Consider the following 12491-nt stretch of genomic DNA (forward strand, 5'->3'; position numbering starts at 1 on the left):
ACAAACAACCAGTTGGGTGTTTGCTTGGTCCATTTCTGGCCAGATCCTTCTGTCACGAACGAGCTGAGAACCAAAATGCAACACACGGAAGACCAGGGAAAGTCGGTAACCAGCTTTATTAAAACTTGTTTCCACAGAAAAGTTTTGGTGTAAGACAAACCGGCAGACAGTAGGCAAAGGGCTGGTCGGGGACAGGCGAGGGTTCCAGTAGTAGGCAAGACGGGAGACGCAGGTACAGGCAGGGTCAGGGAGCAGGCGAGGCAGAATAGTCCGGGTACAGGCAGGGTCAGGAAACAGGCGAAGCAGGCTGGTCAGGGTGAGGCAAGGTCGAAACCGGGAGAGCAATCTGGGAGGTAATGCTGGAAAGAACTACATGCTGCGAAGTACGATCTGGCACTGAGGTGAGAGTGAAGGGGGCCTATATACTAGTGGAGCCAATGGGTGTAACAGAGTATGAGAGAGAAACAGGGTGTGACTACCAGGTGACTAATGGCGCATTTCCACTGCAGGGCCTCGCACGGCTTAGTACGGTATAGTTAGGCCTTGGTAGGCCAGGCACACTTTATGCTGCGTTTCCATTACAGTTTAGGAACTGGGGTAGTAACTATAGTAACGCAGTGTAGGCGGAGCCGTGACGTCATCTTCAATGCGAAACACAAAACCAACATTAGCTGTTAGCCCTCAGAGCTCACAGCTCCTCATATCTGTTCAGAAACTAGACAAAAGTTAAGCAAGTACAAACCACAAACTGTCTGTCATGGCGAATACAGTCGTTGGTTTATTTATGTCTGTATAGGCCGTTGTTGTGAGTGTGGACGGTCAGAGCATATACAATGTTAGCTTAGCCGATCTCCATTCAGAAAACAAGCATTTTAAAAGGTTTTTCGCCTGCCGTCTGTCTGCAGACTTGTCAAAGCATTAATTCATGGTTTTTACTAACCGGTATCAGTATGTTGTTACTTCGGCATCATTTTGAAACGTGTATTACAATTAAACGCAGTCTGCGTGATCGGCCTGTAGGGAGGGGCGGCCCTGGGCCTTGCCTTTCCCTTTGTCGCCCTTGCCCACTTCAGGCTTGGACTTGGACTTGCCTGCAGGGAGGGCGGGGAGGCTGACTCATCTGAAAAGATACCAAATGGAAAAAATATTAAGTACATGCAGGACAACAATGTATGGGAATATATAACAAAATCAAGAACCCTCTTGCCCCCCATCCAGTGTGTGTGTGTGTGTGTGTGTGTGTGTGTGTGTGTGTGTGTGTGTGTGTGTGTGTGTGTGTGTGTGTGTGTGTGTGTGTGTGTGTGTGTGTGTGTGTGTGTGTGTGTGTGTGTGTGTGTGTGTGTGTGTGTGTGTGTGTGTGTGTGTGTGTACAAGTTAGTTTTAACCTCTTAAGGACGACGGTCCCCCCATTGGACCCCTCCCACCGTTTTTTTTTCGAGACTGTGTCTCAGGGCTTCTTAACATTTATGAAACTATTAATGTGTAGCACCAGATTAACGGGAAGAATCTCAGCTAACTGAAGATATGAACCATTTTTACCAAAACAAAACAGAAGTCTCATAAGAAGCGTCTAAATGACCCCTGAGCGAAAAAATGCAAACTGACTTTGGCACACAATTCAAGATAAAGATACCCTTATTACTTATCGTAGCTGCACATACAATATAACCTATTAAAGCTGAGACTCCACAGATTATTTCGGTATAGTATCATCACTGAGCGATCCGAACTTGCGACAGGGGAAGCAAACACAGACATCACAACACGTACCTTTACGGAGCTTTTACGGCAGATCGTCTCACCGTAGCTGTCAATTAGGTCAAAAGACGTGTTCAATGGCATTAAAACGAAAAAAAAAAATGCTACAACTGTTGATCCATAGGTTGATAATGTACCTGTGCCTTTGAAAAAATTATTTATAATCCATAATTCCATTTTTATGTAAAAATCGGAGCGGAAAAGTTAGCGACTAATGGTAGCCACCAGTGTATGCAGCTTCCGGTTTTGGCCACGCGTCACTCTCACTCTTTATTTGTTAACGTTTTGGTGTGTATAGAACTTTCCCTCGATTCCATTGGCTCTAGCGGTTATAAAGAGATTTCATTCATCAAAATCGAGCAAGGGGGGCCAGAGATAGGTCAAATCCACCCAAATGACCCCAGAAGTGGGGTTTTTACTTATTATATGTTGTACTTTGGATTCCTAAAGCTTCTACTAACCCATCATCCAAGGGTAGTTTTCACTATAAGTAAAGTTTTTGGACGGACACTATAATTTACAGTTTTTTACTATGTAAAATCTGAATTTTCTTTAAAATAAAAAACATCTATATTGATTCTGACTTTTCTACATCCAACCCACAGGTTTATCATTACTTTGAGAACAAAGATTATTAATTTAGCCCTTTTAGAAGGGAAGATATGGTCATTTGTTCTGGGAATGTCATTTTCGAGCCTGAGACCTGAAAAACAGGCTCAGGGTTTAAGAGGTTAAAGACCCCCATAGTGCTCAGTTTATAACTCGAACCCTGCCCCCATCCATACCAAAAATAAGTTAGAAATATTTACCTTCATCATCCGAGGAGGAGGAATGTCTGTTACGAGGAGGAGGGGGAGAAGGTGAATGCTGCTGAGACTCTTGGGACTGCTGAGGAGACCTGGAACCAGTGGCGTAGCCACCATAGGGCCAGGGTTAAACTGGGTGGGCCCAGAAATTCAAGTGAACAAATATCGAGTTGAATTAATGTTGTATGTGTTTTATCCTCTGAACCGAACTCATTTACGGTAAAAACTGGTTGTTGGTTCCGGCGCGCCATAGTAATGTGAGAGAGGCAGAGAGCTGCCTGCAGGGACGCGCTTTTCTGTCAAATGTGCAGACATTTCCCCAGCCCAGGAGCTGAAGGTGCATTTACGAGGGATGGATATGTAGACTGGAAGCACCTGCGTAACTCGTTGGAGAGACATAAAAAAAGCGAGGACCACTGCAAGTCCATGAGCAGGTTTGAATGCTTCAACCTATTGTTGCTGTTACCTAGTGCAATACAAGAGTAAATAACGATTGTAAATAACACAATTTGTGTTCTGTGAAACTGAAAAGGATATTACATTGTTTTTGTTACTTTCGTTGCAGTTGTAAATATGTCTTAAATGTAATTTAGGTTAACTTCCTGTGTTATTTAGATGCTTTTATTTTGAAGGCGAGTTAACGCTGTTGACAGGAAGTTGTTGTTGCTATGGAAACAACTTGACGGAGAAAAGGAGCGGAGATTAATCTACATATAAAGACGGAGAAAGTAAAGGATAAAGTTTATGTTTAAGTTTAGAACCCCCCGAAGAGGCACCAAGTTGGTATTAACTATAATATTTATTATTATAAATTAATAAATTATTATTATTTTATTATTATTTTATTTATTTATTTATTGCTTTTTTATTAATTCTACCGTGTTGTGTAATGTCTATTTATACTGTTCATGCTCACTGCTTGTAGCACTTCGGGATTTGAAATCAAATATGAAGTGCTTTATAAATGGAACCCATTATTATTATTATTATTATTATTATTATTATTATTATTATATAAACATGTAGGTTGTGTCCTAATTGGTTTGTATGCTGTTTTGTAGCTTTGCTGTCTGTTTACAGTTCACTTTTGGTAGTATGCTAAAGTGATTCTAATACGGATGGAACCTAAATGTATTTGTTATTTTTGTGTTTTTATAGCTCTTACGTTGATATTGGAGATTTCAATGAATATATATCATCAGTCATCGACCATTATTCGGAGGGAAATGCTACAACGATGCTTGGCAATGGGCATTATTATATATTGTTATTATAGGCCAGGCCTACTTTAAAGTCATTTTTCCCCCTGGAAAAAGCTGTCCCACCCTATTTTATACAGGCCCGCCCTAAAGTACATTTCTGCCTACGCTACTGCCTGGAACCCTCTGGGGACCGCTCAGGAGTTTTAGTTGGACAAGGACCGACATATTTCTTGCATTTCCTCCCCTTTCTCTCTCTGGTTGGAGACTCAGTGCTGTGTTCTTGGACCTCTAAATCCTCAGTTTCCTCTGGTTTCCTCTTCTGAGTGTATTCACCAGCTAGTTTCTTCCATCTGCCTCTCCCTGCCTTGGGTGGCATGTTAAAGTACTGTAGAATTAAAGTATAATTTACCGTGTGTTCTGCTCCCAATAATCTCCGATCAGGAATTTAATTTCTCACGTGCGGCCAAAGGTTTTATACCATCGGCAGGTCACGTGACGCCTTCGTGTGGTTCGGACGCCATCGTGTGGCCTTCTGTAGGCATCGTACTTGCTTCGGCTGTTGCTTGGCCGTTGACCAAGTTCGGGGCCATCTTCGTGCGAAATTCACAATTCCATATTCGTGTGTCCATCTGGTGTCAATTTCGGGACAGTGTGACAGGGGCTTTAAGGATTACGTTGACTGAGAGCACAGTGTTGCTCACAGTGAGGGCTTGCAGATTCACATCCTCTTGCTGCAGAGGACGAGGACTCTGACTTCCTGCTCAGCTCTGAATTTGGGGATTTGAATTTAGAGCCAATTAAATCACCACACTGTGCTGTTTCAAGTGCAGCACTAGTGATCATTTTACAGAGTATAGACTGACTAACAAATAATGATAATGAAAATGAACCTGTTAGAGGGCCCAGAAAGCCATGGGGCCCCTGGCATTTCTGCCATGCTAGGGGTCATTTGATAATGTGCTTACGTGTTGCTAAGTTTTCAAACACATTTTCAGTTGGTTTTAAATAATGTTAGGTGTTTTATGGACCATTGGCCTCCTTGGTTAGAATGTAGACTTCCACATTTTATTAAAAAAAAAAGGCCTTCTCATGTCCGGCCTTCACACCACTATTTGAAGTCTAGATTACATTAGAGATACTTTATTCAGTCAATTATTTTGTCACATCAGCAGAAAGTTAACAGGTATAACTCATGAGTTTGAAATACAATAATAAAATACAAATAAAATGAAATGAAAAATAAACATAAACAGTAAATATATATATATATATATATATATATATATCAACAGTAGAAAACATATATATTAATAGAGTATCTAAAGAACACACAATTAACAAATCAAAAATACATTAGAATACTTCTACAAAATAAAAAAATATAGTTTGCAAAGTTGTGTTCAGTATTAAAATCAAATTGAAATATAAATGCAATGAGGTAGCATGAGTACAATGTGTGCAAAATGTCCAGAGTTATAGAAAGGGACAAACTACAGGAACTATGGAGTTGGAAGTTCTCTGCTAGAATCTTGCACTTGTCTTGGTCTGGTGCATTGTGGGATTTTGAGTTCTCTTGGTCTCGGACCTAGCTATAAAGAACAGGAAAACTTGTTCCTGGCTGTAAGTTGGGCAGAGCGTGAGTAGCAGGCATATTTTCACATTACATTTTGTGAAGTCGATAAGATGGTTTATTTTTACCAATCAGAGTTAGTGATAGTTGAACTGTGGATTAAAGCATGTATTATATGAATAAACGCAAATAAAGCTAGTCTTACTTTGGTGAAAGATAAACTTGTTTTGGAAAGGTGCACAGTTGTGTTTATCTGTTTGATAAAGGGAAGTGGTGTAATAATATTTCCTTTACTCTAAAGCAGGGGTGTCCAAACTATGGCCCGGGGGCCAACTGCGGCCCATTTTGAATCGGCCCTCAGCAAATTCTAAAAGTCTAACAATCCCAACAACTTATTTCCATAACCAGCTTGAAATAAACCCTTCATATTTTCCCTATTATAAGCCATCCGAGCCTTCTGTTGTAAGGGATGAGCTGCCAACCCTTTTTGTTACAAAATTAATGAAACAAATGGAGAGCAGTGATTTTCTTAAAGCATATTCAAGTATCAAGCATAATTTACATTTGATTGACTTTGCTAACTTATAACTTAACTTATGAGGCAGTACACCTCATCTCTAGTGAGGGGCCCAGCTAACCGTATGTTTTTGTGTATGTGGCCCTCAGTGAAAACGTTTGGACACCCCTGCTCTAAAGGCTACAACTAACAATTATATTTATATCTGAATTTTGAGGATTTTTCCAAATTAATACATGAATAGTTTGGTCTCAAAATGTAATTGCCCGGTTCCTTAAAGTCCGAAAGGTGGTCTTAAAATGTTATGTCGGTCCAAAACCTAAAGATATTCAGGGGAAAGCAAAGCAATAATTTACCAAAAAATCTTAGCTGAAAGAAATGTTGTTTTACTGCAGTTTATTTGCAAAAAGATACTTAAGGTTTACATTTTCAAAATATTTGGCAAATATTTTTGTGTTAATCGACTCCATGAGTCCAATGATTAGCATGGGAAAGAGTGTTGCCTCTTGTTCTTAAACAGGACTTGATCGGACTAAATCCTGACTTGGTCACAATTACTTTTCTGACATGGTCTTGGACTGGACTGGACCAACAGCCAAGAGTTGCATTGTAGAATTTAAACAGCATCACATCATCAGTGTGAGGTTTTTTAAATGATAAATGTTGGAAAAACACTTATGTCATAACACATATAACAATTAAAGTGTGATTACCTTGCAGCAGCACAGACATCATTTCATATTAACAACATAAGAGAATGCTAAGTGTTGTAATTAATAAAACGTAACACACTTTATCTACAGCCTGCATCTGGATGTACAAGCATCTTGAATGGATCACACCAAAGCACTTTTCATTGAAATAATAACTACATAAAAAATGCAAATAAGTCTGAAGGTATAAAGAGCTTTATGCACATTATTAGGCACTCCATATAAACAGCTTACAAACACTTAAATATGGTAATCTTTTTAATTCCTCAAGCTGTTGAGTTATGCGCACAAATCAGTCCAGTGCTTTTTATCAGTGTTCCTGCCCCCTGGTGTTAAACAGAGTCAAATGAAATCTGCCCTCACTCTTTATTCATGAGTTCACAATAAATGAACACTCTCATTTCCTGCACGAATCACAGCAATGCATTACAACTGAACACGCCTAGACTACTGCAACTCCCTCCTGGCTGGTCTACCTGCATGTGCCATCCGACCTCTGCAGCTCATCCAGAATGCAGCGGCTCGTCTGGTCTTCAACCTTCCTAAATGTTCCCACACCACACCGCTCCTCCGCTCACTTCACTGGCTTCCAGTTATTGCTAGAATCCACTTCAAGACACTGGTACTTGCGTACCATGCTGTGAATGGATCTGGCCCTTCCTACATCCAGGACATGGTTAAACTGTACACCCCAGCACGTGCACTCCGCTCTGCATCAGCTAAACGGCTCGCTGCACCCGCACTGCGAGGGGGACCCAAGTTCCCATCAGCAAAAACATGTGGGTTTGCTATCCTGGCTCCAAAATGGTGGAATGAGCTCCCCATTGACATCAGGACAGCAGAAAGCTTACACATCTTCCGGTGCAGACTGAAAACTCATCTCTTTCGACTCCACTTCGAGCGATATAATTACTAACAAAGAATTTCTAACAAAGCACTTATATACTAATAAAGGACTGGCTTATCTAAAGCCAGTTGAGTAGCACTTTAAATGTTTTAGCTCTATGAAACCTGATGTACTTATATGATTCAGTTTTCTTCAAGTTTATATCTTCTTGGTCGAATGCACTTATTGTAAGTCGCTTTGGATAAAAGCGTCAGCTAAATGTAATGTCATGTAATAATGTAATGAACAAGGAGCTGTGACATCACCACTGAGGAAACACCATCGTGATCATTCAGAAAAAATAGTGACGCTCCCATATGGTGTTTATGAAAGAACGAGCAATTGTTAAAAGACACTGTGTGGGCAAATGATAATGCAATCACATGAAAACCTGCATTTTGTTAAAGTTTTCAGAAATAAAAACTGTTGGGAGGGTTACTTTAAATTCCCTGACAATATTACTAGTTACATGTAAAACAATGTAGTCAGTAACCTAATGTAAATATTACAAAATAAAAGTAATGTAACCTGATTAATTTCCAATACTTTTGGATTACCTCAATATCAAATGCAATGCAAATAAAAAACAGAGATACAGGAGAAAGAAGAGATACATTCATTGTTTAAAAAATAAGCTTAAATGAAAATCAAAAGGAAGATTCAGGCAAGACGTCTACCTGTAATATATCAATGTTTATGTCACTTAATTTAACCGTATTGTGACTTAGTAATCCTTCTAGTACCCTGGTTGATCAGCGAAACAAGACAATGCCGCCCTCTAGTGGCTGTAGTAACAACTGAGGGAAGTTAGTTTGGCATTGGAGGAGGTGGACGGTGAATAAATACAGGACTTTCCCCCAGCAGACTGCTGCTCTTGTCTCATGTGAAACTAATCACATGGACTTCTTTCAAAACATACTTATTACCACCCACACCATGATCTTCTCCTGAAACCGTATCAAGTACATTTTTATAAAGTTTTATTTTAATACAAACCATGTGTTTAGAACTCTGACAGTTTTACAACATGCAGGTGGTGTCTGCCTATCCTGCACTGAGTGAAGCATCAGAAGGCTCATAGCAACTGATAACTGCTGCTCAATGGGCTGATATCATTCAACAAAATGAATGAATATCTAAAATGATCCTGGTGCCTAACACTCGCTCTCATGTCATATCTTGGAGGAAACTGTGGTCTACCCGGGCCAGTCGTGCAGTTGCTTCGTCAGCTGCTTTTTCTTTTTTTCTTTTTTTAATTCAAACAAACATTTCATCCATCCATCTACTACTGCTTATCCGAGTCGGGCCGGGAGGCAGCAGTTCCAGCAGAGAGCCCCTCTCAACATGAAGGGGCAGTGGTTCTGCTCCGAGTCTCCTGAATACTGAACCAGGTGAGGGCAGGAACGAAGATGGATCCGTAGATCGAGAGCTTTTCTCTCTCCTCAACACAACGGGGCGGTAAAGCGACTTCAGTACCGCTCCAGTTCTCCGGCTCGTATCACGCTTCACTGTCCCCTCACTGAGAACAAGACCCCGAGATACTCCTCTCCTTGGGTTCAGGACTCATTCCCTACTCGGAGAAGACAGTCTATCGGTTTCCTGCTGAGAACCATGGCCTCAGATTTAGGGGTGCTGGTCCTCATCCCAGTGAGTGCTGCAGGTCACAGACCAATGACCATCAGAACCACATCGCAAAAAGCAGCGATGCAATCCTTAGCCCACCAAACTGCACCCCCTCCCCCACAACTACGCCTTGAAATCCTGTCCATGAATAATATCACAAACATTTCATTAATATAATCATTTTAATTTGGCTTAAAAAAATGCATTAGAAAGAGTTATACCAAATGTCATAGTTGATTTTTGGGATGAATACAGATGTACTGTGATATTTAGGTTCTCACTGATCTGCATGACATTTCCCTGAGACGATTTGCGTCATTGTCAACCGTTTGGACGAGCACAGGCACTAAGGGAAGGTGATGAAATGGGTCGACGGTAAGCATCTGGCTGGGGGGCATCGACCCACAGTCATTAACACTGAAAGGCTCGTAACTGTTTTTTATTTTTATTTATTATTTATTTGAATTTTAGATTTACGTCCTCACAAAATGTGAAAAATGATGTGTTTTCAAACACACATGGCTGTGATATGGCAGGGAAGGTTGTGTTAGTAAGCAGACAGTGACAGCTCTGTGCCCGGCAGATGGTCCTCCTCACAGCTCACTGCCTCCACCTGGACACAGAACTTCCACTCATAAACTTCATGATTTCAAGTCCAGGTGGCTCCATGTGTGAGGAGCCAGAACACATTTACAGAGTCACAGGATCAGAGTGATGCAAAATGTGCCAAACATGCTTCTTTTCATATTGGAAAATTGGACAAATGTTTAATAAGTTCTTATTAACACATTAACAGAGTGATTGTGTGTGTGTGTGTGTTTCAGGGCCGGAAGCCGGGGTACTTCTCCTTCCTGGACCCCTTCTCTCCGGCCGTGTGGCTCTTCATGCTGCTGGCCTACCTCGCCGTCAGCTGCGTCCTCTTCCTCGCTGCCAGGTGTGTGTGTGTGTGTGTGTGTGTGTGTGTGTGTGTGTGTGTGTGTGTGTGTCTTAAAGGTCCCATGTCATGGCCATTAATATGATCATAATTCCATTGTTGAGGTCTACTAGAATAGATTTATATTGTGCAATGTTCCAAACTCACATTTGTTTCTCATACAGCATTTCTGTATAGTATGTGTATTCACTCTCTGTCCTACACGGCTTGTTGGAGCTCCTGCCCCCCCCCCTCCCTATGAGCCCACTGTGCTCTGATTGGTCAGCTCGCCCACTCTGTTCTGATGAGTCCACCACCGTTACAGCGGAACATCAGTGTTTATGTGTTACAATGGCGTTTGTTAGCAACCAGAAAATGACACCAGTAATGACAAACAGATGACAATGCTGCGTGGGGTCTGGGTGCCGTGTTGGCGGGACGATGCGCGGCTCGCTGCTCCGCCCTGTGGGGCTCGAGGAGCGGACAGTGTGAGCTGGGTTACTGGTGTCGTTTCCTGGTTGCTGCGTGGGGTCTGCGTGCCATGCCAGCGGAGCACCGCGGAGCTCAGCCTGAGTGAGTGTGTGTGCGGAGCTCCGCGGATTGGTGCATTCGGACCAATTGATCCATTTGGACGTAGTGACATCAATATGACCAGGAAGAAAGAAATGGAAAAAGAAAAATGTCCAACGAGGCGTTCTGGGGCAGCATAGACAGGTCTTTTCTGTGTTAGAGTTTTACTCGCTACAGGGTGTACTTTGAGGGTTTGTGACTCTGCAGACCATTTACATGCAGAAAAAGCTACATAACACACAAGGGGACGGGTAATAACCAGAAAAGCATGACATGGGACCTTTAATGTTTCTGTCAAAATGTAAACATGTTGCTGAATTTCTATTTTCTAAAATCTAAACATTCTGCATACAAAAAATAAGTCAAAACTAGACGCAGTGACAGAGAAATTATTATTAATAAAAAAACAATAATTAAAGCTTCAGTTCGTATCATTTTGAACCTGAAAGCAAGCGCTATGCTAGCCACCCTAAAAGTGCTACTGCTAGTTTTTGTTGTGCACCGACAGAAATGTTAAGAGAGTTTCATTTTCATGTTGTTTTATGGTTGTTTTTGTCACTCACCATTTACCTGTCATTCCAGGCTTCCTGATTATCCACCTCTTGTGTGTCTCCCGTGCTCATCAGCACCAGCCGCCCCTGATTGTTCCCACCTGTGTCTTGTTATCCTGTGTTTAAATTCCCCAGTCTCCCATGTGTTCTTTGTCAGTTCGTCTTGTCTCATGCCTAGCTCAGATCTATGCTCTCCTTGATACCAAGATGTTTTTGTGCCTCACTACGTGAGCGATTTTCTTTTGTTCACTTTTTGTCATCTCATCTAGAGATTTGATAGTTTATTTCTGTTCATCTATTTGAAAATAAAGTATCTTACAAATACTTTACCTCTGTCTCCTGGGTCGTGCAATTGGGTCCTATACCTTGAGTTTCTGAGTTCGTAACAGAACGAACTGACCATTATGGACTCAGCCGACCCAAGAACGCTTCACGCCTCCCTGTCAGCACAGGGCGTGAATATTTTCCACCACGAGGAACAGCTGGGCTTCGTCAACCAGGGAATAAAAGAGCTGGTGGGACCCCAGGCCGAGTTTCAGGAAGTCGTCGCTACGCAGATGCAACAGCTGACTGCACAGATGAGTCAATTCTTCACTCACCTCCAGACTTCTCCTCCGGTGACGTCATCCACAGCTGGCGTTTTCCTTGTCGAGGATCCTGCTGACACAGTCAACCCGAACCAGGCTGTTTCTTCCTCTTTACGGCTGGCTCCTCCGGAGAGATTTTCCGGAGACTCCATGAACTGCAGAGCCTTTTTGTCTCACCATGGTAAAGTGGCTTTTATCGTCTCACTTAACGGGAAGAGCTGCAGCCTGGGCTACTGCAGAATGGTCGAGACACCAAGTTATAATAATAATAATAATAATTTCAATTTTTATAGCGCCTTTCAAGAGACCCAAGGACGCTTTACAATGGGAAACAATAAAACAATAAAAAAACAGTTTTGCTGTACGTACTACAGAATATATCCGCTGGCCCTCAATATCTCAGTTATTCAGATTCAATAAAACTCCATAACATCTATACTGTTGTCTTTTGAGTGGTTAATTTATTTTGCTCCAGCAATTGTATACTGTATGTATAATGTATTCTCATTGTAATAACTGTGTTTTAAGTACATGTATTCCCCTGCCATTCCTCTCCCTCACTCTTTCTGAATCTGTAATTTAGTCATTCACATAAACATTTAAGGACTTTATCCTCTGGTATTTTCTCATTAACATGTTATGTTGTGTATTAAGTAATAATGTATCATATCTCTGCCTCTCTCACCTGTTTTCTATGTCAATGACATACTTCACTTTCTCAGCCCTCTTGATTAAATAACCTTAATAGAGCTACAGAACTGTTTATAGTGAGTGCTTTTTATAAAACTCTATAAT

General features: G+C 41.4%; 1 protein-coding gene across 1 annotated transcript in view; it reads left to right on the forward strand.

Moving 5' to 3' along the window:
* LOC117479225 (glutamate receptor ionotropic, kainate 5-like) overlaps window positions 1-12491 on the forward strand; it is a 154017-nt gene that overhangs the window by 99526 nt on the left and 42000 nt on the right. Inside the window, 1 exon segment of the mRNA XM_034126249.1 lies at window positions 9900-10009. Within this exon segment, the coding sequence (XP_033982140.1) occupies window positions 9900-10009 (110 nt within the window).

The sequence above is a fragment of the Trematomus bernacchii genome, unplaced genomic scaffold (genome assembly GCF_902827165.1).
Source record: "Trematomus bernacchii unplaced genomic scaffold, fTreBer1.1, whole genome shotgun sequence".
Lineage (NCBI taxonomy): Eukaryota > Metazoa > Chordata > Actinopteri > Perciformes > Nototheniidae > Trematomus > Trematomus bernacchii.